This window comes from Chelonia mydas, chromosome 15 (assembly GCF_015237465.2).
Source record: "Chelonia mydas isolate rCheMyd1 chromosome 15, rCheMyd1.pri.v2, whole genome shotgun sequence".
NCBI lineage: Eukaryota > Metazoa > Chordata > Testudines > Cheloniidae > Chelonia > Chelonia mydas.
Window position 1 is genome coordinate 375727 of NC_057856.1, and position 25330 is coordinate 401056.

At 57.5% G+C, this 25330-nt stretch overlaps 1 protein-coding gene across 2 annotated transcripts in view; it reads right to left on the reverse strand.

The window, feature by feature from the left end:
• Positions 1-18251, reverse strand: part of SEC14L2 (SEC14 like lipid binding 2) — a 38666-nt gene extending 20415 nt beyond the window's left edge. Inside the window, exons 1-6 of one of the 2 annotated variants that reach the window (XM_007068539.4) lie at positions 18013-18251; positions 10000-10075; positions 3152-3195; positions 2291-2350; positions 1978-2166; positions 1130-1225 (exon numbers count right to left, since the gene is read on the reverse strand). In XM_007068539.4, coding sequence (XP_007068601.2) covers positions 1130-1225; positions 1978-2166; positions 2291-2350; positions 3152-3195; positions 10000-10075; positions 18013-18066 — 519 coding nt within the window. In that variant the 5' untranslated portion in view covers positions 18067-18251. Of the gene's footprint in view, positions 1-1129; positions 1226-1977; positions 2167-2290; positions 2351-3151; positions 3196-3636; positions 3696-9999; positions 10076-18012 lie in introns of those variants that run through there. The other variant, XM_043529522.1, reaches the window with a different exon arrangement.
• Positions 18252-25330: the final 7079 nt, after the last annotated feature.

A 25330-nucleotide genomic window follows, 5' to 3' on the forward strand; every position in this document is an offset into this window, starting at 1 on the left:
GGCCAGTATTGAAGGATAGAACAGAATCATTCCAAACCAGCTATGCTGGAAGACACTGTCAGTATGGCCAACCAGTCAAGAGTGAGATCTCCCAAAATCATGAGATTTAAAAAAATAACTTGGAATTATTTGTATTTGCTTTCTGTGTTTCTTTGAGCCTTTAGGGTTCAGGGTTTTGAGGTTTTTTTCCGCTGCCATAAGGGCCAGAAACTATTATTTTGGTAAATGAGAGCTGAGATTCTCACATATTCCCAAGACTCCAGGAGCTGGGGCTTTAAGAAAAACCACCAAAGACTACAAGAAACACAACAAAACTGTGAGAGTTGGCAACACTGGAAAACTACCCAAACTCCATGGATTTTGTAGGAACAAGAGAAGCAACCAAAGTCAGCCTTAAGCACCTCAAATCTAGAAGATTGGAGAGCCAAGGTAAGACATCAAACACTCCACTGAACGCATTCAGGGAGCCCTTCTAAAACTATCCAGCCCAACCTTCCAATCCAGACACTTATCCAAGATGTAGGTGTGTGCGCACTGCAATCAGGAGGTGTAATTGCAGCATGTATAGCATACCCAAGCTAGGTTTGATCTAGGTAGAGCAAAGCTAGTTTGCCCAGGTCCCCAGGGTACACACTGGACCAGCTGCCAGCTTCACTGCTATTGCTACTCGAGCTAAATCAAAGCTACGTCTGCATATGCTGCAATCGCATCTGCTGACTGCAGTGCGGCCATATCCTTTCTCAGCTGGGCTAGTTAACCTGATAGCCAAAAGAAAGGCCCTCAGCGCAAACATCTACTGCGGTATCTGTGATCCTGTCATATCCTCAATAAGAGAATAATACTGGGTCTGGCCAACGCCAGTGTAATCCTTGAAAGTCCAGTTGGATTCCTTCCCGAGAAAGGAACCACCAACCACATCTTTTAGCCTGTAGATGCTTGTTAACAAAGAGGGGAAGATCTATTTGCCTGCTTCATAGACCTGAGGACTAACCATGAAAATCACCATGAAGTGGACTTGGCGGAGGGAAGCATATGATCTGAGGAAACCCATGCACCAAACCATTCTGCAGGATGGAGAATAAGCAATATGTAAACAGAGACCCCCCTCCCCCAACCCCTACCTCCTCACCTCTCCGTATGCCTCCACGGCTGGCTTCCAGAGATGCTTCAGGCCCAGCCCCTCGCAGTCATAGATCATCATGACCGTCTCAACCCTCTTCCCCAGCTGCAAGAGAACAGAGCAAGAGGATTCAGACGGACGCCATTCCGGCCGTCTGCAGGGTAACGTCCCAGGGAAACACACTGCCATCTTCAATCAAGACTCTGTTTTACTGTGTGATGGGTGGTTTTCTCCTATTCGCTTCCTGCTTAGGCCCTGGGGCATAGAGCCTTCCTGCATGACCCCCTGCATGACCTGTCATCCTGGCAGAGTGGTGTATGTGGCTCAGCAGGGGATGCTCTCCCATCCCAGCGCGGGCCCCAGTGCTCCAGCATGGTGACGGGGCACTGCAGGAGACCCTGTCCTTCAGGTGGCCATCTGAGATTCCAAAGCTGTTCCAACAGTGCTGGGCTGTTAACACCCGAAGTCTTGAGCATATTCCAACACAGGCAGGTAACGTATATTCTGCCTCCCTGAATTCCACCCACTGTTTCAACTGGACACTGTTTTCTTCTTCACTACCTGCTCTGAGATGTTCTGCAGTGTTGCTGTGTGCTGTTAAACAGCTGCTCTCTTCCATCCCAGAGGTGGCTACATTTCAGTGGTGGGCAAAGTGACCCTGGTACAGAGAGCCTGTAATGCATTTCAGTTACTAGGATCCTAGCCCAAGTCCGAATGCAGGTTTCTCCTGAGCCCTACTCCAGTTTAGGACCCTAGATCTCAAGACAGAAAGCCCCCAGCCGCTCCTACAGGCTCCTTCCTGCCCTGGGCTCCCCAGGCCCAGATGACAATGATTCATGGAGGCAGTGAGGTCTCACCTTCTGGGTCTGCTTGTTACACTCCTGCAGCAGCATCTCGCAGTCACGGTACTTGTTTTTGAGCAGATCTTGTTTGGAGGCTGATAAGAGGATGCCTTTGGCATCGAGGGGCCCAATGATCTCGTACCAGATGGGGCAGCCATCCTGGTCATACCCACACATCCCCCCAGACATGTACTTCTGAATCACCTGCACAGAAGAGACACAGGCCTTAGACGCCCTCCACTAAGCACAGCTGTTCACAGGCCACACCCAGAACAGGTGCGGAAATCCAGCCCTGAAGACAGGAGGGAGAGGGCAAATGGGGACTCACCTCCGGGGGTTGCCAGTTGATGATGTTGTCAGCATCCATGTGCTTCCGAACCTCAAGGTACTGTTAAAACAAACCAGAGGGGAGTGGTTGAGAATGGGGGGGAAACAGTCTGGGTCACTTTCAAGCAGGGACAGGGACAGTAAATACAGCAATCTGGTACGTCTTCCACCCTCCTCCGATAAACACTGACATTGTGGAACAAAACTCAGCAAGGCTGGGAGTGACGTATGGATTACACAGCTGCAGCATCGGGAAAGATCCTACATGTAAGTGACAGCTTCTGCCCAAGAGGGACTCAGGACTGGAATTGGGGCAGGAGCAGGGGGCTGCACATCAGGACTGTGGGGCATCAGCAGAGCTGGGTGTGTGTGTGGAGGGTAAGGCTGGAGCAGCAGGCTGGGTTGAAGTGCATCCTCTGCACTGTGCTGGGGACTCAGGGCTGGAATAGCAGGTGGTCCCTTCTGGCCTTAAACCCCGTGTGACTCTGTGACAAGAAGAGGTGTACTGGGGTGAGGGAGTGGGGCAGCAGGAAGTGAGGAAGAGAGGGAAGGAATGTATATCTTGTTTAAAATATAAGATAAGAGCAATCAATTAAATAAATACTTCAAAGACTTCTGGTGTGAGCAGGACTCTGTGGAACCAGAGGCTGGGAGTGCCCGCCATGTAGCTAGGGGGCCTGGACAGGTTTATGAATGGCTGCACACATGGGATCATGGGCTTGGATCCTGTTGGAATCAGCATGTGTGTACAGAGGGGTGGGCAGTGCAGGGGCACAGGGCTTGGGGACTGTTTTTGTTCTCTCCCCCACCCCCTCTTTGGGAAGTAGAAACCCCAGGAACGGGAGTTGGGAGGCTCTCTTACCTTGAGGACCATGGCCTCGGATTTCTGCAGGTCGAAACATCGAGCTGCAACAGAACGGGGAGGTTATGCTCATGGCCAGGCCCATTCTGTTATTACCCATCTGAAAAGCTTGCCCCAAGGAGTTCCTGCTGGTGAACGATGCCAGCAGGGCAGCACTGGAGGCTGGAGCACAGCGCCAGTAAGGTACAGGAGTAGCAGGGAAAAATCAGCCCCCAAATTGTTCCTGGCCCCTCAACCAGAGGGACTGAACTCCTGGGATCAGTCCACGTGACCCATTCAGTCCATGGCTTCTCAGCTGAGCTGCCACTATTGGAGCGAATAGCACCAGCTAGGGTGGCAATTTGTTTTATGTGGATATCTGCCTGCTGCAAACTGGGCTGAGACCCACCAACTCATTGCGCACAAGCCATCTGCCTGCCATCAGATGCTGATGAGTTCCAATCCCCACCACCACTACCTGGGCTGCATCCAAACCAAAGACCTACAAGAGAAAAGCTCCTTCCCATTATCATTCTGCAGCCAGTGATGCCAGCAGGGAGTTGTGCAGAAGTCACTGACTGCTGGACAGTTCTGCTGAGGTTGCACAGGATGGAATAGACTCCATCTCCCTCAGCTGAGTTAGCTCCGCAGAGCTAGCAGGAACCAACAGGTGGCCATGCTTTCCAGTCATGGAAGCCAGGAGCTCTGAGTCTGATACATGCAGGGAGCAGCAAGGGGCCTGGATTAGGATGGCATGCCCCTTTAAGAGCTAGAGGCCTGGGACCAGCCAACCTTAGTTACCAAGTAGACACACCTGAGCAGAAACCAGGCGATTCCCCTATAAGATACTCCTGGGGAAATTCTGCACCACTGCATATGCACAGAATTTATGTCCCCCACAGATTTCTTTGCTTCCCTGCAGAAAAATGACTTTCTGCCAGGGAAGCTGTGATGGAGTAGGGAATATTAACCTGGTAATGTTGCATGGGAGTTTTACTAGTTTACCGTCTTCTGTTAACACAGGGCGTGCCTCTGTTTCCCTGCGGTACTGCACCAATACTAGATGGTGACGGGAAATAGGGGTGTGACTTCACTGAGGGATGATCTTGATGGCCAGCACTGGTGGCTGCCCTTCATAACCTGAGCCCAGGAGCGGGTTGGGGCCAGGTGACACCTTCTGCCTGGGAAACTGGACAAAGGCTGGGGGTGTGGCTAGGTGAGGCAGCAGGAAGGTGGTTTCAGTTTGGAGCTGGCTGGGGAGATGGGGGGAGGCCCAGAACCTGGGTCTGGGCTCCCCACCCCCCAAGAGGGATCTGACTGAGGACCCCCCTGCAGAGTCCCTTTGCACCCAGAAGCCCCCAACAATCCCCTGTACCTACACGCTATGTTTTAGACTGTGTTCCCGTCGTCTAATAAACCTTCTGTTTTACTGGCTGGCTGAGAGTCCTGGTGAATTGCAGGAAGTGGGGCGTGCAGGGCCCTGACTGCCCTACACTCCATGACAGAGGCAAAGGGAAGCCACAAGAGCAGTCATGCGACTCTCCTCAGCAGTATATGTCGGGTGCCCAGGGCAGCCGGCAGAAAGGTAAATCACTGAGGGGCAGGAGGTGGGACTGGGGAAGACCTGGCTGGTGCCTCCTACCCTGCGCTGGGCTGGGCAGGACAGAATTTCCTCTTCCCCTGCACAGACTTCCTCTTCCCCTGTATCAGACCCACCCCCAGATTTCTCCCCTGACTGTAGGAAGCTCTGCAAACTGCCCCCCCTCCCCCCCCCCAACACACACCCACACGCGCTTCCTGCACCTATTGCTCCTCAGCTGCGGGGGGGGATCCCTGAACAGGGAACTGCTAACCCATCCACCCAACCCCCGTGCATCCAGACCCCCTCGTACCCAGACCCTCCCACTGAGCCTCACCTCTCTGCACTCAGAACCCCCCCCAATGAGCCCCACTCACCCTGCACCATCCCAACAACCCACCCGTACCCCCACCCTACCAAGCCCCAACCAGCTGCACCTGGATCCCCACCCCACTGAGCCCCACTCCCCCAGCATCAGGACCCCCACACTGAGCTCCCTACACCCAAAGCCCCCTGCTGAGCTCTATCCCTCCCAGACACCCTTCCTGCTGAGCCCCAATTACCTTCACTTGGACCCCCCTGCAGAGTCCCTTTGCACCCAGAAGCCCCCAACAATCCTCTGTGCATCCAGATCCCCCCTGCACCCGAATCCCCCACTGAGCCGCCTGCACCCAGATTGCCCTACACAGAACCCTCTCTACCCACACCTGGATTCCCCCACATTAAGGCCCTCCACACTTGGCGCCTGGCCTTGCTGTGCCTGCCTGCCCACACCTCGTGAACCTGGCACAGAGGGGCAAGGCCCTGGGGTGGTTTCTGGGACAGGCCCAGTCCTTGCACTGTGTCAGGGTTGGGTGCAGCCTCACTGCTGAGTCCGTGTCCCGGAGGCAAGCTGCACAGTGATCTCCCACCTCTATGCAGCCAGTGGCCTGTGCTCCCCAATGCCATGCTGGAGCCCCCTCTCCCCCCACCCCCAGCCAGCAGGCTCCGCTCCTTAGGAGGAGAAGCTGGAGCGTAACCCCAGTGTTAGGATATAGATATTCAGGCCTGTCGGTAAAGGCCTGTACTCTAAGAATTTAGGTGTATTCTTATCACTTGGCTAGTTATAGAGGTACAAAAGAGAGAATCAAAATCACTGTCTGCTGGTGTAAGGTCCTTCTCTTACTGTGACAGTCTGAGGCCCTGTGCTTAGGCTAAGGCCTTTGGCTAAGCAGCAGAGGATAAGCTGGGAAGCAACCGATCACCTCCTCACATTCCAACCTAGTCACACTGAAATAAGGTGCCATTGGGCTGTTAGGATACAATCCTGTCCTGATAGCGCCTATCGCCTCCAGAGAAAGGGAAGTGCCTAGAAGCTGTAAAAGGAACTTAGTTTGATAGCATCCTGTCTGGCAAGAACTCACTTATCAATAGACACAGCTGGGAAACCCTTATGTCTTTATAGATGTAGTTGTGAAATCCTCACTTCTGTATTGTTTTGTCATTATAGTTCCCACTTTGCTATAGTTTATTTGCATGGTCTCTGTCTGGTTCTGTGATTGTTTCTGTCTGCTGTATAATTAATTTTGCTGGGTGTAAACTAATTAAGGTGGTGGGATATAATTGGTTAAATAATCATGTTACAATATGTTAGGATTGGTTAGTTAAACTTCAGTAAAATGATAGGTATAGCTAAGCAGAAGTCAAATTTTACTATATAGTCTGCAGTCAATCAGGAAGTAAGGGGGGGGGGAAATGGAAACAGGGAATGGGGGTGGGGAAATTGGAATCATGTTTTGCTAAGGGGGGGAAAATGGGAACAGGGACACCGGCAAGGCTCTGTGGTGTCAGAGCTGGGAAGGGGGATACTAAGGAAGGAAACTGGAATCATGCTTGCTGGAAGTTCCCCCCCCCAATAAACATTGAATTGTCTGCACCTTTGGACTTCGGGTATTGTTGCTCTCTGTTCATGTGAGAAGGACCAGGGAAGTAAGTGCATGAAGGAATAAGCCCCTAACACCCAGGCTCAAGGGAAGGAGACTGGCCTGTGGTGCAGGAGTGCACAGATCAAAGGCTTTGCAACACCCCTCCCCCCTTAATAGCTCCATTTATGATCTCTCTTTGAAGGGCTGCTAGGGCTTAAATCCCCTGGGTTCTGTGCCAGGGCAGCTTTACCTCACCTCTACAGGCGAGAGGGTGAACAGTGAGCTCCTTTTATCACAGAAAGCGCCGTCTCTTGCCCTTTCTCCAATCGCAGTGCTTATCTGCTTTGTAAAGTCCAACAGGCAGAGCCTTCTTGGTAGCTTGTCAAGGGGGGGAATCTGCCCTAAGAAAAAGCACTGCAGCTATCTCCCAAGCCCTGCCGTGTTTGCTGGGGCAGTGTCTCCAACTGTCTGGACTTTATCCCTGAGCTCATGAGAGTCGGTGTCTTGTCGGCAAGTCCCAGCCTCCGGAGTCGAGTGATTAGGTGAGAATCACACCTAAGTAAGGTTTCAGAGTAGCAGCCGTGTTAGTCTGTCTTCGCAAAGAGAAAAGGAGGACTTGTGGCACCTTAGAGACTAACCAGTTTATTTGAGCATAAGCTTTCGTGAGCTACAGCTCACTTCATCGGATGCATTCAGTGGAAAATACAGTAAGTTTCTGGCCCTTGGGTTTGTGGAGAATAGCCCGACGCTCAGACCCCAATGTCCTCTAAAGGCTCTGAAAGCAGACGGCAAAGCAAAAGAAGCAGAAAGTTGATTGGATGCAGGGGTGGTGCAGACGTGTTGGTCCTGCTGACGTGTTAGACACTGGAGAGTCAAAGGGGATGAGGTAATATCTTTTGTTAGACCAGCGTCTGTTGGTGGGAGAGACACACTTTTGAGCTTGCACAGAGGAAGAGCTGTGTGGAAGCCTGAAAGCTTGTCCCTCACCAAAAGACATTGATCCAGTGAGATATTACCGCAGCCACCTAGTCACTCAGAAAGCTTATGAAGTCTAGTGATTTTGAAGGCAATTGTGTTTTTTAATTTAGTATTTGTTTAACACATGGGGTTGGCACCACTGCTGTAGGGTACGGAACCAGTACTGCAGAATACTTGGCTTTGTAGAAACATGTGTTAAGACCCAACCTCATACGTGGATCCACCCAAAAGGACCATTATGTGACAGCCGCCATCTTGACCAGCCCACAGGTGGCCTCCTGAGCTAAGAGCATGAGCTGCTGCAGCTTGAGCAAAAGAGCCTCAGCCCCCTAGCTGGGGCTATACCAGACTCAGATCAGCTGCAGGTCTGGCAGAGGAGGGGGCCCTCACACACACTCACCAGCTTGCATCTCAGGTTACTGCCCCAGTCATGCACTCTTCTCCCCCCCCATACCCCATGGCAGCAGATGGATTTGAACCCATGACCTCTGGCATAGGAAGCAGGAATCCTAAGCCGGCTGGCCTACTCTGGTGTCTGAGTGGATCCCAGAGACTGCAGGGAAAGGAGTTCCCTTTGCTATAATGCTGGTCCCAATACTGAGGTTTGTAAAAAGCCCTGTATTTTAATGACAGAACAATGTAAATTTGGGGCTAAGCGACCTGGGCCCATGCTGTCCAGCTGGGTACTTACAGAGCTGACCCTCCATCCATAAACTAAAAGTAGCCCACTGCTTGGACGGACTGATCCCCCCCAGCCCCTCCTGCTCTCAGTGCTGGGGGTACTCCACACCCCCTTAGACCAGAGCAGTGATCTCAGGGCCTTGTGGGTGTGTTCAGGGTCCTGGCTTCATGGGGCCAAGTAGAAAGATCCTGATCTTGGAGGGCCTCTCTTTGGGGCCTGCTACAGTGAGAGCCTGGGAGGTCAGAGACTATGGGGGAGATATGCAAAGGTAGGAAGGGTGGATGGGCCAGTCAAGGAGAGGCAGGCACCCGCAGCCCTCTGTGCTTTTAGAAGCCTCCCCCTAGCGCAGAGGCCAAGCAGACAGGACCCACAGAGCCCCTTGTACTGGGACTTGCCCTGGATCTGGCATTGCCTGGCCTCTGCGCAGGGGGATAGAAATCTCCCAGGTCAGGGCTGGACAAGACTCTGAATTTTGGACTTTCCAAAACAGATAGCGGGAGAAAGTGGGAAGAAGGGAGTTCTCTGTGACAATAGAGCTCACAGTTCACTGCCCCACCCCCCGGACAAGATAAGGCCCCTTTTCCGGCCTGTGATATCGGCCTGATCTGTACCAACCCACCCAGATTCCTGTAGATGGCACGGAGCCATCCAGAATGCGCCTGCAGGGGAGGGGAGGGCCAGGGAAATAAAAGCTCCTTGACAGGACAGGGCCATCTTCGCTCTGCAGAGAGATGTGCACCCTGGCAGCCAAGGTCCTACTCTTCTCCCACAGGGGCAGGCCCTTTCCCTGCCTCCCCATATGGATGCGCTCCCTGCCCGTTTGTTACTCAAAGGCAAAGATGCCATGGCTGCCACTGGGATGCTGTTAGTCTTTCTTCCCTGCTTGGCTGTAACTGTGGGGTGTCCCACTGGTGCCCCCAGCTGGGAATCAGACCTGGGGATCCCTCCAGGACTCAGGCCCCATGTGAGAGGAGCAGCAGGGCTGGAAACACTCAGGCCTGGGTGCTCAGGAAGCCACGTGCCCCCACAAGCCAAGTCAGCCCATTCATGCCCCAGACAGAGCAGGCTGGCTCTGCCACGGCCAGGGCCCAGACCTCTCGCGGAGCTGAGCTCTTAGCCCTTTCCCCTCTGGGTTCCCTGCTGCAGGGCTGGCTCGGGCCACAGCTAATGCAACCAAGGAACGCGGCTAGCTCCCTGTGCCTGCTCACAGGGATTGTGTGTAACCCAAAACCGCAGCTGCCCCAGACAAAAGAGCAGCTTCTCCCTCCTCTGATCCAGTTCCCACACCTGAACCATCTTCCACTGCACCCAGACGACATCCCAGGGCTGCTTGGAGCCTGGGGTCTGAATCCTACAGCAAAAGCTCATGAGTGCCGCTGTGGTGCTAAGGGATTTCCCCTTCCCCCTCCTCCCCAGGGCTCAGCAGGGGCATTCCCCCCCTCCCCGCCATTCCCTCCTCTTGTGCCCAAGGAGGCATTTCCCCCCTTCCCTGCTCAGTGGTGACACGCCCCACTCCCTCTACGGGACAAACCGAAAACACCCCAGGCAACCTCAGGCCCGTCCATTTTCTTGTCCATTTTCTTCCTGTCTCACAGGAGCGGGAACAACAAGAAAGCTCTAGCAGTGGCTCAGTGCCTGCGGCTGATCTTGGCTCAAGGGGCTGGGGGGCAGCTAGGGCTAGCTTGGCTCCACACCGCATCTCCCCCCTCCCTCCAGCCCCCATTACCTCTGAGCCAGCGCAAGAGGAAGTAGTCGTCCTGATGGGGAAGGTAGGGCAGCACATCCTGCAGGTTCTCGCGGAACTGTGGAGAGAAGAGGAGCAGGGACAACATCATGGGCACTTCCCAGTGCAGGACCAGCAAAGCTGGAGGCACCAACTGGGCACCGCAGGGTTCGCAAGCTCAGTGCACAGGCCAGGACTTCTCACTCAGCCCCCATGACCCGCCCCGTTCATCCCCAGGTGCTGGGCCCTGGGACTCCCAAGGTTGATCCCACGGCTAGACTTTAGTCAAGGCAGGGGCAAGGAGAAGGTAGACTCCCAAGGGGCACGGTTGCATGCAGCTGCCCAGGAAGTGCCCAGCTGCCAGGCCACAGACAGCCCCATGCCTGCCCTGCCATCTGGCCAAGGCCTCTCACACGCCTGACCTGCTTCCCTCGGCCACCAAGACCAAAGGGCAAAGCGACTGCTGAGCATGTCTACAGCAGGACTTGTCTCCTGCATGGGCCTTGTGCTCCTGGAGCTGGGGGCTACAGAACAGCAAAAGGCCTGAGCCCGATGTTTGGGCCCCAACTGGAGATGCATAGAGTGCAGTGACTTCCGGGGGGGGGTGGGAGGTGGGGTGTCTCTCCCTTTCTGCCATCGCTTATGCCGCAGGCAGGGCTGCCTGCCGGCACTGAAGGAGTATTGGGGGGCGGAGGCAGGGAGCTGTCTAATAAGGAGCTTTTCAGCATTGCAACATACCCTGGCCCCTAGAGATCAGGGCTCCAGGGAAGACGCTGTAGAGTGGAAGAGACCCATTAGGGCCCATCTAGTCCAGCTCTCTGGGCTGGAGACAGAGTTGTTCTCTGTCCAGTCTAGCTGCAGGGTCCCATGGGAGGCACTCCCACCACCTCCCCGGCAGGCCTGTCCATAGCCCCGGAGATCTTGCTGGCAGGGTGTTTCCCTGCTGCTCCTTTCCAAGGCGTCACTCCAAGGGGGCATTCTTCTCCTTCCACCCCACCCCACGCAGCAGCCTATGCAGTACAACTGCCTGTGTGGCTGACGTCTTTCAGATAACCAGCATCCCCCTCCCGCCCCCCCAAGTTAATATTTCAGTCCTGTGACCCACACCCACCCCTGAGGTCCTGTGCACTGGGCGTCAGGCTGGGGCTCCAGTTGCTTTCAGCTTGGGTCTCTTGTTCGCAAGGGCATTTCAGTGCTTTCTTCGATCACGCTCAGCACACAGCTCTGGTTTCCATGCTGCCACTGCCAGATCAAGGCCTTAGTCCTGATCGTCAAAGCCATGAGCCAGTGAGGAGCCAGCTCCATCAAGGACCGTTCCCCAGCAATCGCTCGTGCCAGAAGGGTCACGGCACTTGGGCAGCACAAGGGGGTTGTTACTGCTCCTGGGAATAGCCCTTGCATAAGGGGACTCCCCGGCCAGCACAAGAGATGTGGCGGGCAAAGGGGGCTTGGCCTCAGCCCTGGGGCTCTTGTAATTTAAACTGGGGGCTGCCCAGGCCCAGACTGCCCTGGGAATAGGGGCAGACCAAAGGCAGTTCAAAGGCACAAGCAGGAAGCGAGCAAAGAAGAAGCAGGGCCACCGGTCACTCAGCCCGCTGCGCTCCTTAGGAAGTGCTGGCACAGGCCCCAGGCAGGGGCGAGATGGGGTCTGGTCTGGCTGTGGAACCAAGCTCTCCATGAGATGAGCCTAACCCAGGGTCTGACCGTTCATGGGGGAGTGTAAGGGATGAAGCCTTCCTGCCCTAGCCAGACTGCCAGTCACCACAACACTCCCCCATCCAGAGCAACGCTTCCCCAAACCGCCCCAGGAAGAGCTTCCTGGAGGGGCCAAAGATACCATGAAGTCTACTGGGGACCTCCCTACACCTGGCCAGCTAACCAGCGCAACCCTGGACACGGCTGTGAGGGGAGCCAGGTGGGGTGGTGGAGCACGTCTAATTCCTTGCAGTGGTGGGCGCAGGGCAGCACATCCCACCCCACGAGAGGGGATGCTTGTCATGCTCCACAAGGCTCCTTCTGGCCAAGTGAGGAACAGCATAGCTGAGCTGGAAGAGAAATGGGGGTCAGTGCTACTGGGTAGCCCTGATCTCAGTCTCCCAAAAGGGGAGGCATTAAAGCAATCTTTAGGGGTCTAAAGAGGTCTCTAGAGTTCCTGAAGGGAACCTTCAGGTGCTGGCATAGGGCACAAAGACACGTGGATGGCGGCATGTGGGCAATTTGTGTAGGAGGCAGCATTCCTCTCCTTGGGTTGGCAGTCCTCTTCTGAATCACAGAGCTGACTCCTGTCCGATACATGGAGAACAAGGGCTTAGTGGCTGGGAATCGCTATGCATGCCCCCCCGGCAGGCTGCTGTGCAGTGCAACATTGCCACCAGTTTGAGAGGCAGCAGGGGAGCCCCAGCAGGTGCCTTGGTCAATGGCAAACCCAACACAGGGGTGCAAAGGGCAGGGGAGGAATCAGTCCCAAATAACAGATATGCGAGTTAAGCCTGAGCCTGCAGATCAGCTGATCCCCCCCCTTTCCCACGACACACACCGGGGTCAGCCACAGCCGCACCAGGGCAATGAATAGCATAAATCTCAGAGGGCCACAGCACTCTAGGTCCTTCCCTTCACGTCTTAATGGGGCTGGTTACATTATTGTGGTCTGAAATTAGGTGTAATTAAATCCGGGATTAATTCCTTTGCCTTGAGAACAGCCCGGAGGAGCATTGCGAAGGGAGGATAGGATGAAAGCCCATCAGTAGCTCTGGGAAACAGGAGAGGAGAATTTCTAAAGATCTGTTGTCAATTAATGCTGTGCCCAATCTCTGATTCCTTGAACCAAAGATATTGCACAAAAGAGATTTCAGTTACGTGCAATTATGCATCAGATCAGACCCTCTGCAGAGAATATAACACTTCTCAGTTTGCAAAACTTCCCTGACCTTCCCAGTGCTTAAAATCCATCTCTCTCTAATTCGACTGTCCATCTAAAATACCCCCTCCATCCTCACTGATCTCATCCCAGTCTGCCTCTTATAATATAAAAACAAGAGGACCTCTCAAGACATTAAAAGGCAACACAGCTAAAACTGATAGGAGGAAACACTTAAAATGTCTAATTTATCTCTGGAGCTCGCTGCCACAAGACATGGGTGAGGTAAAGAGTTTGATAGGGTTTTGAAAAAAGAATAAGGTGTTCACACATTTTTATTCTTTCTGATCATCACTATAAAGGAGATCAACCTTCCTGCTCCAAGATGTAACCACACACCCATAAATCTGTGGCTAGAAATGGCCCCCAAATGGGCTTGTTATTCTTAAGGTCCACATTTTCGAGACTGTCCCTGATTTTGGGTGTCTGGTTTGAGACATGATTTTCCAAGTGCTGAGCACCCCCAACCTCATTTGAAACCAAGGGAGCTTCAGGCCCCCAGCATCCCTGGAAATTTGGCCACAGATCTCTCAGCGCCTACAGTCTGGGAGGGAACTTTGGAAAATGTGGCATTATTGTCCCTTATGGAAGGGTTTTGATACCTGCCTCTGAAGTATCTAGTGCTGGCCACTAGTTCAGTGTCCTGGCTCTAGCAGAGGTTCCTTGGGTCTGTTCCAGGCAGGCAACTCCTCCGTCCTGCTACAGCCTGAGTCAAAAAGGCAGAGGAGTCTCCAAATTGCCCCTGACATTAGGACACATGGCAGGTTCCAGCTTCACCTCAAAGGGAGAGACTTGGACATCCCCAGCCTGTCTTTTGGGGCTTGGTTTGTTTGAAGTTTGTGTCTACATGTTTAAAATCAAATGTAAGCAGTAGCACAAGGTGTTGGCTTGACAACCCTGCAGGCCCTACGTTTAGCCACAGAAGAGGTCAAACAGCCAGCAACAGGATAAACTGCCCCCTTAGAATCATAGAATATCAGAGTTGGAAGGGACCTCTGGAGGTCATCTAGTCCAACCCCCTGCCCAGAGCAGGACCAATCCCCAACTAAATCATCCCAGCCAGGGCTTTGTCAAGTCTGACCTTAAAAACTTCTGAGGAAGGGGATTCCACCACCTCCCTAGGTAACGCATTCCAGTGTTTCACCACCCTCCTAGTGAAAAAGTTTTTCCTAATATCCAACCTAAACCTCCCCCACTGCAACTTGAGACCATTACTCCTTGTTCTGTCATCTGCTATCACGTAGAATAGTCTAGATCCATCTTCTTTGGATCCACCTTTCAGGTAGTTAAAAGCAGCTATCAAATCCCCCCTCATTCTTCTCTTCCGTAGACTAAACACTCCCAGTTCCCTCAGCCTCTCCTCATAAGTCATGTGTTCCAGTCCCCTAATCATTTTTGTTGCTCTTCGCTGGACTCTCTCCAATTTATCCACATCCTTCTTGTAGTGTGGGGCCCAAAACTGGACACAGTACTCCAGATGAGGCTTCACCAATGTCGAATAGAGGGGAACGATCACGTCCCTCGATCTGCTCGCTATGCCCCTACTTATACACCCCAAAATGCCATTGGCCTTCTTGGCAACAAGGGCACACTGTTGACTCATATCGAGCTTCTCGTCCACTGTAACCCCTAGGTCCTTTTCTGCAGAACTGCTGCCTAGCCATTCGGTCCCTAGTCTGTAGCGGTGCATTGGGTTCTTCCGTCCTAAGTGCAGGACTCTGCGCTTGTCCTTGTTGAACCTCATCAGATTTCTTTTGGCCCAATCCTCCAATTTGTCTAGGTCCCTCTGAATCCTATCCCTACCCTCCAGCGTATCTACCTCTCCTCCCCCCTCACTACTATGCAAATGTGCCAGGAATTCACCTCTTGGTGCGAGGGAGGGTTCAGTCTCTTGGCCAGTCACAGACATGCCAAACCCACAAAAAAAAACCTGCCAAAATTGGGCTTATTTTTGGCTTAATTGGCTTGTGAGTTGCTTGTTGACTAGTAGCTTGTTCCTTCTTTTTTTTGATCAGCTCCCAGCAAGCAGGGGCAAGGGTGGGAGAGTCAGGATTGCACAGCAGGCCCACCACTGTCCCCGACTGCACGCCATGGGGATCTAGCCACATAGAGTGTTGGGGTTCTTAGGGATTGGCTTTTTGGGGGCTTGTTTTGAAATGGGATTAGCTTGATTTTTGGCTTATTGTGAAAGTTAGGGTGGTTATTTATCGCATGAAAGTTGGCAACTGTGGCCAGGCAGTCCTTCATACCTCTGCTGAGGCTGAATCATTCTGGGTTTCATGTGGACACTTGTCCGCTAGAAACCAGGCTGCAACCCACAGATGCATTTCACAGGGGGCCCTGCGCGGCTGTCAGACAACAGTGGCTCTCAATTGTTAATGAGCTGGGATCTTGGGACCCAAGTTCCATGATCCTTTAAAGGAAGATACACGTCGTTGTTTGGAATGACGCAACAGATCATCAAAACCAACTGAACTGCATCCAGAAATAAATCAGTGTGCAATCGGATTCTCCCCTGCCCTGCCCTGCCCCTCGTGAGATCACTGACACCTGTGCAAAAGGGAGGGGGGGTGAAATGCTGCCCAGCAACTTTGCACAGGAGTCAATGGCCATGCAAGGTGCAAGAATCAGGCTCCCGAGTCTAACACCAGAAACCTTTCCTATGCCAGCCACCATAGCCCTGTGAAATCTGTGGAGCTGAGACTTCCTCTGATGAATGCAGATTTCAATGGGGAAGGCAGCCATCTTTGAATGCTGTTTCAGGGTGACTTTCAGGTGATCTTTAGGGGGAACTATGAATGTAGTTCTGCACTAAGTTACTGTCACTTGGATTTGTTTACTTTCTAGACAGATAGGAGGACCTGCTGGTGTACATGATGATTAGCTGCGATCCTTCCCTCACTCCCACACAAACACACCACAGAGAGCTCCTGGGATGTCCCACTCTTAACCCATGGCCTCCCTCTCCCTTGAATGCCAGGAAGTGGGGTGAGGGAAGAGGTTTCCCTGCCAGCCAGCATCCCTCACTTTCTTTTTATTTTAACTTGAAAGTTCCATTGAAACTGACAGGAGGAGTCATGAAAACCAGTTGAGAAGAATGCAAAATAGAACTGTCGATAGCACACGGCACTTCTATGGCTGCCAAGGTTCCCCAAGCACTAATGAATACCCTCCAGAGAAGTAGGGAAATAGAATTGTCCCTATTTTAGAGCTGGGGAAACTGAGGCACAAAGGTTAAGTGACTTGCCATAGTCCATGCAGGTAGAGCTAGGAACAGACTCCAAATCTCCCAGGACCCACTTGCACACCTTACCTACAAGGTTATTCTTTATCCCTTAGAGGAACGGGTTTAAATCCCTATAGCACATGCGCTCTTCAAATGTGGTGGGGGCTGGTTCTCCACCGCCTTGTGCCATCATCAGCACCTATGCCCAGAGCACGTAAAAAGGGTACTTCCCGCTCATGCTGCACACCTGGCTCAAGGCAGTGGGGTCTACAGGAAGGGGGCGCAGAGGAGCACATTGGGGGTGGGTGCAGTTTGCCTTCATGCACAAATCCCTGCCCCTACCTGCCTGTACATACACTGAAGTAGGTGCTATACGACAAAGCCACGTTTTGCTCCCCCAGACTGACAAACGCCCATTCAAAGCTGACAGCTCTTCCCTCTGAACACACTGGGGAAGAGGTTCTCCCAGCCCAGCTGAGCAAACTCCCTTGCTCCGTACAGGGAGCTCTGAGCCAGTGGTTGCCACCAGCAATGCTCACGCTTCCCAGGTATTTGTAATACTGGTGGGGGGTTGTATGTAAGTATGGATCCAACAATGCTGGATAGCAGAACAGGGGCCTTTTCCTTTAACACCCCCCTCAGCCCTCTCTCCCCTCCCTAAGGTCAGTACAGATGGGTCTGAGTTAGCATCAAAGGAAGAGCAGTTTCATAAAAGGCCCCCACAGGTGCATGTTGGGACAGAGACTAGGAAAGAGCAAGTGTGTGCAGAAGGGCAAGGGAAAGAAAGATGGGGAGCAGGGATGAAAGGCTCACAGGAGGCAGGAAAGGCTCACGGTTTACAAGGAGAGGAACAGAGAGGGGGCAAAGAAGCAACCATGTGAGTTAAGCCACTTCTTCCTGTCTGGCCTTGCAAGAGGCACTATGACATGGGGAAGGAGCATAGGCTGTGGAGGGGCTCAGAGCTACTCCAGTCCAAACCTTTCTCTCCAGGAGCTGCAGGGAACAAGACCTCAGGCTTCACTGTGCAAAAGCCCAGGTACCCCTGTCCAGGGAGGAATTGGCACTGCAGGACCGGTGGGGGCTGTGGGGAAGCTCCCAGCCTCTCCATGAAGGAGGCGCCCTGGGGAACAGGGTGGTGGTGCCTTGTGCAGCGAGGACCCCGCCGCTGTGCGCTCTCATTCAGAAGCTGCTTAAGGAACAATTGCTCAGTAATCAGCCTGCGGCCGTGAGCCTTTTCCACCAGACACAGGCCATGAATACTCCCGCGTGTCCAGTCCCCTCTGCTAGCCGCCAGGCAACCACGTGCCCCAGCGGCGGTGCCAGCTCCGTCACCTAGGGCCCAGCAGCATCCCCGTCCCTGTCCCTACTCCTGGCACATCTCGGGGTACGGAGGGTGGGGGGGTCCTGTTCCTAGTCACCCTGAGAGCTTCCTCTGCCCCGTCTGCACAGTCTGGAGGGAGCTTATCAGAGGCCCCAGCAACCCAGCACGATCGCGCTCCCACGCGCGGGTTCCTCTGCCAGGGCTTTCTGTGCTAATCACAGCTGGGGCTGCCACCCACTCCCACAGTCAGCTCCTGCCGCCGGCCTGGGCTGCTCCTGAGTCCCCGGGGCTGGGTGCTGAGGAGCGGGAGGGTCCTGCGGAAAGCTGGGCGCAGGGAGATCCGAAGTCTCGCTTACGGCCTGCGGGTGAGGTCAGGCAAACAGCCTCGGGGCGGAGAGGCGCTTTCTCCAGTCCCTTGCGCCGCTCGGTGCTTGTACAGCGCCCAGCACCGGGATCCCCGCATCTGGAAGGCGCGGTGCCCGCGGAGAAGACGAACACCGCCCCGCGGGAGGAAGTGACCGGCGCTGGCGAAGAACCGGGACCAGATCTCACCTTGGCTAACGCCTCCGCCTGCGCGGGGCTCAGGTCTCCCACCCGGCCGCTCATGGCCCCGCCGGCGCCGATCCGCAGCCTCCTGCGCCCGGCAGCCCGGTCCCGAGTAGATCCTCCTGCGCCAGGCTGCAAAGCCCACCCCTTAAAGGGGCCGCGCCCCGCAGCCCGGCGGGCCTCGGACGCGCCGGGAGCGCGGAGGCGGCCGGGCAGGGCCGGTTTTGCGGGCAGCGGCGTTGGGCAGGCAGCAGCCTCCCCCGTGCGTGGCTGGCACGTCGGGTAAGTCCCCTGCCCCTTGGCGACCTGTGATAATAGAGGTAACTTTTGTGCCTCTGGCCTTGGACTCTTGCTCTGTTGCCCAGTTTGCCCTCTCGGTCTCTAACTCTGCCCTGCCTGGGCCCAGCTGCTGCCAGAAGCTTGGATGGTCCCTGCAGGAGTGTGTTTGCACTGAGAAGAGGTGGCAGATTTTGATGCCAAGTTTTTGTTCTGTTCCTTTGAATCAAAATGATGAATTCACCCAGAGATCCCCCAGTGTCTGCGCCACCAACACACAGGACATGCCCCACTCCCCAGACACAGCTGCCTTTGAAAACCTTTGTCCCAGGCCAGAGTTCTCCCCCTCCCCTTTGTCGTTTTTATTTTGCAGACACACTGTTCCCTTGCAGTCTCCAGTCAAAGAACGCAAGGAATCGGGGGTCTCTCAGCAGCCCCTGAGCAGTGCTGAGCACCCACAGCTCCCACTGACTCCAGGCCAGGTTCCTTCAGGGTCGGGCACTAGGGTCCTGACCCTTGGTTGGCGGCTGAGCTAAAGTCCGTGCAGCTTAGAGGAGGGGGAGAAGAGAAAAGCAGCCCTATGCCACCTTCCTGCCTGAGTCTGAGGCCCTCCAGGGAGCAGGCCAGCCCCTGGCACAAGCTAGAGCAACCAGGGAGCTGCTCTAACTTGTGCTTAGCTGCAGTGGTACCCAAAGCCCCATTCCAGCAGCCAAGAAGAGTGCACAGGGCACTTCCACCATTCTAGGTCCTTCTGTAGCTATCAAGCAGCTCTAGACTCAGGCCCCAAGTGCTAGAGAGGCCATTTCCGGGCACCGGGGAGCAGGGTTGGGGTGTCCATGGCAGAGACACCAGAACTGCATCTAGCCTGGCAATCATCAAAAATTCCTGCACCATTGAGCTAGAGCCGGCGCAGCTGCCCAATGGACACACTAATGGGGACTGAACCCAGGTGTTTTAGCCCCATGGTATCTAACCTGGTACCGGCTTTTATTGTTTGTATTGCAGTAGGACCTAGAAACCCTTATCATAGACCAGACCCCCATTATGCTAGGCCTGGTGCAGCTCCTTCCATAGTCTTCTCCCACCTTTAGCTTCTTACCTGTTGCCCCCACACCCAGATGCGTGGAACAGATTCCCACTTCAGAGCAACCCCTCCCTTCCCCCACTTCATATCTTGCCTGGAAGCCCTGCTTCACCCAGGAATGCTTCAGATGTTGATGTTTGTGCTAATAACCTCCCCATGGCCTCCTGTCCCCGAACAGCTGTCTCCTGTCAGGTCTTGGCGTGTCTCATCTGTGTTTCTCTGATCTCTCCTAGCTCCCAGTTTACCTTCGGCCACAAGCAGGGTTGTCATCAGTTCAAGGGTGGCACTTAATGGCTTACAGGAGGTGAGGGTATCACAGCACTATCAAAAGTATTAATATTTATAAGGGAGCAGAGAACTAAGATCCCCGCCTCCTGGGTTCAATTCCCAGTGACTCACAGAGTCACTGTGTAACCTGGAGCATGTCACTTAGAATCCAGGCCTCGGTTTCCCTATTCACTTCTAGTACGGGAGGCTCATGGTAGAGCTGGCCGAAAAGGGCAAAAGCATTTCTGCAGATGTTTTTTCAAAACATGTGGCACTTTCCATTTTAATTTTTTTCTGACCTCTTGATGAGTGGGATCGAGAGGCTCAGCTGCGGTGCTGGCTGGAGTTGGGGTGGCCAAGGCCATGGCTGAGGGGTGTTTAGCTAGAGCAGGGGGTGAGGGTCCCAGTTTGGAGGGCCCAGATGGAGTGAGATAAGTGGCGCATTAACCCTCATCCTAACCTAACACTAATGTGATTCCCTTACCCCGTATCCAGAAAGAGCCCTGTTCCCCAGCCACAGGCCTCTGAGGTCACCGCCTGTACCCAGAGTGACCCTGCCCCCCTCCCCAGGCCTCTGTGAGCTCACTGCGACGCCCCTGTACCCAGAGTGACCCTGCCCCCGCCCCCAGGCCTCTGTGAGCTCACTGCGACGCCCCTGTACCCAGAGTGACCCTGCCCCCTCCCCAGGCCTCTGTGAGCTCACTGCGACGCCCCTGTACCCAGAGTGACCCTGCCCCCCTCCCCAGGCCTCTGTGAGCTCACTGCGACGCCCCTGTACCCAGAGCGACCCTGCCCCCCTCCCCAGGCCTCTGTGAGCTCACTGCGACGCCCCTGTACCCAGAGCGACCCTGCCCCCCCCCCCCGGCCTCTGTGAGCTCACTGCGACGCCCCTGTACCCAGAGTGACCCTGCCCCCCTCCCCAGGCCTCTGTGAGCTCACTGCGACGCCCCTGTACCCAGAGCGACCCTGCCCCCCTCCCCAGGCCTCTGTGAGCTCACTGCGACGCCCCTGTACCCAGAGCGACCCTGCCCCCCCCCCCCCGGCCTCTGTGAGCTCACTGCGACGCCCCTGTACCCAGAGTGACCCTGCCCCCCTCCCCAGGCCTCTGTGAGCTCACTGCGACGCCCCTGTACCCAGAGCGACCCTGCCCCCCTCCCCAGGCCTCTGTGAGCTCACTGCGACGCCCCTGTACCCAGAGCGACCCTGCCCCCCCCCCCCGGCCTCTGTGAGCTCACTGCGACGCCCCTGTACCCAGAGCGACCCTGCCCCCCTCCCCAGGCCTCTGTGAGCTCACTGCGACGCCCCTGTACCCAGAGTGACCCTGCCCCCTCCCCAGGCCTCTGTGAGCTCACTGCGACGCCCCTGTACCCAGAGTGACCCTGCCCCCGCCCCCAGGCCTCTGTGAGCTCACTGCGACGCCCCTGTACCCAGAGCGACCCTGCCCCCCCCCCGGCCTCTGTGAGCTCACTGCGACGCCCCTGTACCCAGAGTGACCCTGCCCCCCCCGGCCTCTGTGAGCTCACTGCGACGCCCCTGTACCCAGAGCGACCCTGCCCCCCCCCAGGCCTCTGTGAGCTCACTGCGACGCCCCTGTACCCAGAGTGACCCTGCCCCCCTCCCCCGGCCTCTGTGAGCTCACTGCGACGCCCCTGTACCCAGAGTGACCCTGCCCCCCCCCCGGCCTCTGTGAGCTCACTGCGACGCCCCTGTACCCAGAGCGACCCTGCCCCCCCCCCGGGCCTATGTGAGCTCACTGCGACGCCCCTGTACCCAGAGTGACCCTGCCCCCCTCCCCAGGCCTCTGTGAGCTCACTGCGACGCCCCTGTACCCAGAGTGACCCTGCCCCACTCCCCCGGCCTCTGTGAGCTCACTGCGATGCCCCTGTACCCAGAGTGACCCTGCCCCCCTCCCCAGGCCTCTGTGAGCTCACTGCGACGCCCCTGTACCCAGAGCGACCCTGCCCCCCACCCCCGGGCCTCTGTGAGCTCACTGCGACGCCCCTGTACCCAGAGCGACCCTGCCCCCGCCCCGCCTCTGTGAGCTCACTGCGACGCCCCTGTACCCAGAGCGACCCTGCCCCCTCCCCAGGCCTCTGTGAGCTCACTGCGACGCCCCTGTACCCAGAGCGACCCTGCCCCCCTCCCCAGGCCTCTGTGAGCTCACTGCGACGCCCCTGTACCCAGAGTGACCCTGCCCCCCTCCCCAGGCCTCTGTGAGCTCACTGCGACGCCCCTGTACCCAGAGCGACCCTGCCCCCCCCCCCGGCCTCTGTGAGCTCACTGCGACGCCCCTGTACCCAGAGCGACCCTGCCCCCCCCCCCGGCCTCTGTGAGCTCACTGCGACGCCCCTGTACCCAGAGTGACCCTGCCCCCCTCCCCAGGCCTCTGTGAGCTCACTGCGACGCCCCTGTACCCAGAGTGACCCTGCCCCCCCCCCGGGCCTCTGTGAGCTCACTGCGACGCCCCTGTACCCAGAGTGACCCTGCCCCCCACCCCCGGGCCTCTGTGAGCTCACTGCGACGCCCCTGTACCCAGAGTGACCCTGCCCCCCACCCCCGGGCCTCTGTGAGCTCACTGCGACGCCCCTGTACCCAGAGCGACCCTGCCCCCACCCCCGGCCTCTGTGAGCTCACTGCGACGCCCCTGTACCCAGAGCGACCCTGCCCCCCCCCCCCCCCCCGGGCCTCTGTGAGCTCACTGCGATGCCCCTGTACCCAGAGCGACCCTGCCCCCGCCCCCAGGCCTCTGTGAGCTCACTGCGACGCCCCTGTACCCAGAGCGACCCTGCCCCCCTCCCCCCGGCCTCTGTGAGCTCACTGCGACGCCCCTGTACCCAGAGCGACCCTGCCCCCCCCCCCGGCCTCTGTGAGCTCACTGCGACGCCCCTATACCCAGAGTGACCCTGCCCCCCTCCCCAGGCCTCTGTGAGCTCACTGCTACGCCCATGTACCCAGAGTGACCTTGCCCCCCCCCAGGCCTCTGTGAGCTCACTGCGACGCCCCTGTACCCAGAGTGACCCTGCCCCCCCCGGGCCTCTGTGAGCTCACTGCGACGCCCCTATACCCAGAGTGACCCTGCCCCCCCCCCAGGCCTCTGTGAGCTCACTGCGACGCCCCTGTACCCAGAGCGACCCTGCCCGCCCCCCCCCGGGCTTCTGTGAGCTCACTGCGACGCCCCTGTACCCAGAGCGACCCTGCCCCCGCCCCCAGGCCTCTGTGAGCTCACTGCGACGCCCATGTACCCAGAGTGACCCTGCCCCCCCCGCAGGCCTCTGTGAGCTCACTGCTACGCCCCTGTACCCAGAGTGACCCTGCCCCCCCCCGGGCCTCTGTGAGCTCACTGCGACGCCCCTGTACCCAGAGTGACCCTGCCCCCCCCCCGGGCCTCTGTGAGCTCACTGCTACGCCCCTGTACCCAGAGTGACCCTGCCCCCCCCCCCCGGGCCTCTGTGAGCTCACTGCTACGCCCCTGTACCCAGAGTGACCCTGCCACCTCCCCGGGCCTCTGTGAGCTCACTGCTACGCCCCTGTACCCAGAGTGACCCTGCCCCCCCCCGGGCCTCTGTGAGCTCACTGCTACGCCCCTGTACCCAGAGTGACCCTGCCCCCCCCGGGCCTCTGTGAGCTCACTGCGACGCCCCTATACCCAGAGTGACCCTGCCCCCCCCCCCCGGGCCTCTGTGAGCTCACTGCTACGCCCCTGTACCCAGAGTGACCCTGCCACCTCCCCGGGCCTCTGTGAGCTCACTGCGACGCCCCTGTACCCAGAGTGACCCTGCCCCCCTCCCCAGGCCTCTGTGAGCTCACTGCGATGCCCCTGTACCCAGAGTGACCCTGCCCCCCTCCTCAGGCCTCTGTGAGCTCACTGCGACGCCCCTGTACCCAGAGCGACCCTGCCCCCCTCCCCAGGCCTCTGTGAGCTCACTGCGACGCCCCTGTACCCAGAGCGACCCTGCCCCCCCTCCCCAGGCCTCTGTGAGCTCACTGCGACGCCCCTGTACCCAGAGTGACCCTGCCCCCCCCCCGGGCCTCTGTGAGCTCACTGCGACGCCCCTGTACCCAGAGTGACCCTGCCCCCCTCCCCAGGCCTCTGTGAGCTCACTGCGACGCCCCTGTACCCAGAGCGACCCTGCCCCCCCCGGGCCTCTGTGAGCTCACTGCGACGCCCCTGTACCCAGAGCGACCCTGCCACCCCCGGGCCTCTGTGAGCTCACTGCGACGCCCCTGTACCCAGAGCGACCCTGCCCCGCCCCCCCAGGCCTCTGTGAGCTCACTGCGACGCCCCTGTACCCAGAATGACCCTGCCCCCGCCCCGGGCCTCTGTGAGCTCACTGCGACACCCCTGTACCCAGAGCGACCCTGCCCCCCCCCCAGGCCTCTGTGAGCTCACTGCGACGCCCCTGTACCCAGAGCGACCCTGCCCCCCCCCAGGCCTCTGTGAGCTCACTGCGACGCCCCTGTACCCAGAGCGACCCTGCCCCCCCCCCGGCCTCTGTGAGCTCACTGCGATGCCCCTGTACCCAGAGTGACCCTGCCCCCCCCCCGGCCTCTGTGAGCTCACTGCGACGCCCCTGTACCCAGAGCGACCCTGCCCCCCCCCCCCGGCCTCTGTGAGCTCACTGCGATGCCCCTGTACCCAGAGTGACCCTGCCCCCCTCCTCAGGCCTCTGTGAGCTCACTGCGACGCCCCTGTACCCAGAGTGACCCTGCCCCCCCCCAGGCCTCTGTGAGCTCACTGCGACGCCCCTGTACCCAGAGCGACCCTGCCCCCCCCCGGGCCTCTGTGAGCTCACTGCGACGCCCCTGTACCCAGAGCGACCCTGCCCCCCCCCCCGGCCTCTGTGAGCTCACTGCGACGCCCCTGTACCCAGAGCGACCCTGCCCCCCCCCCCCGGGCCTCTGTGAGCTCACTGCGACGCCCCTGTACCCAGAGCGACCCTGCCCCCCCCCCCCCCCCGGCCTCTGTGAGCTCACTGCGACGCCCCTGTACCCAGAGCGACCCTGCCCACCCCCCCGGGCCTCTGTGAGCTCACTGCGACGCCCCTGTACCCAGAGCGACCCTGCCCCCCCCCCCCGGGCCTCTGTGAGCTCACTGCGACGCCCCTGTACCCAGAGCGACCCTGCCCCCCCCCGCCACCCCCGGCCTCTGTGAGCTCACTGCGACGCCCCTGTACCCAGAGCGACCCTGCCCCCCCCCCCAGGCCTCTGTGAGCTCACTGCGACGCCCCTGTACCCAGAGCGACCCTGCCCCCCCCCCCCCCAGGCCTCTGTGAGCTCACTGCTATGCCCCTGTACCCAGAGCGACCCTGCCCCCCCCCCCCGGCGTCTGTGAGCTCACTGCGACGCCCCTGTACCCAGAGTGACCCTGCCCCCACCCGGGCCTCTGTGAGCTCACTGCGACGCCCCTGTACCCAGAGCGACCCTGCCCCCCTCCCCAGGCCTCTGTGAGCTCACTGCGACGCCCCTGTACCCAGAGTGACCCTGCCCCCCCCCCCCGGCCTCTGTGAGCTCACTGCGACGCCCCTGTACCCAGAGCGACCCTGCCCCCCCCCCCGGGCCTCTGTGAGCTCACTGCGACGCCCCTGTACCCAGAGTGACCCTGCGCCCCCCCCCGGGCCTCTGTGAGCTCACTGCGACGCCCCTGTACCCAGAGTGACCCTGCCCCCCCCCCGGGCCTCTGTGAGCTCACTGCGACGC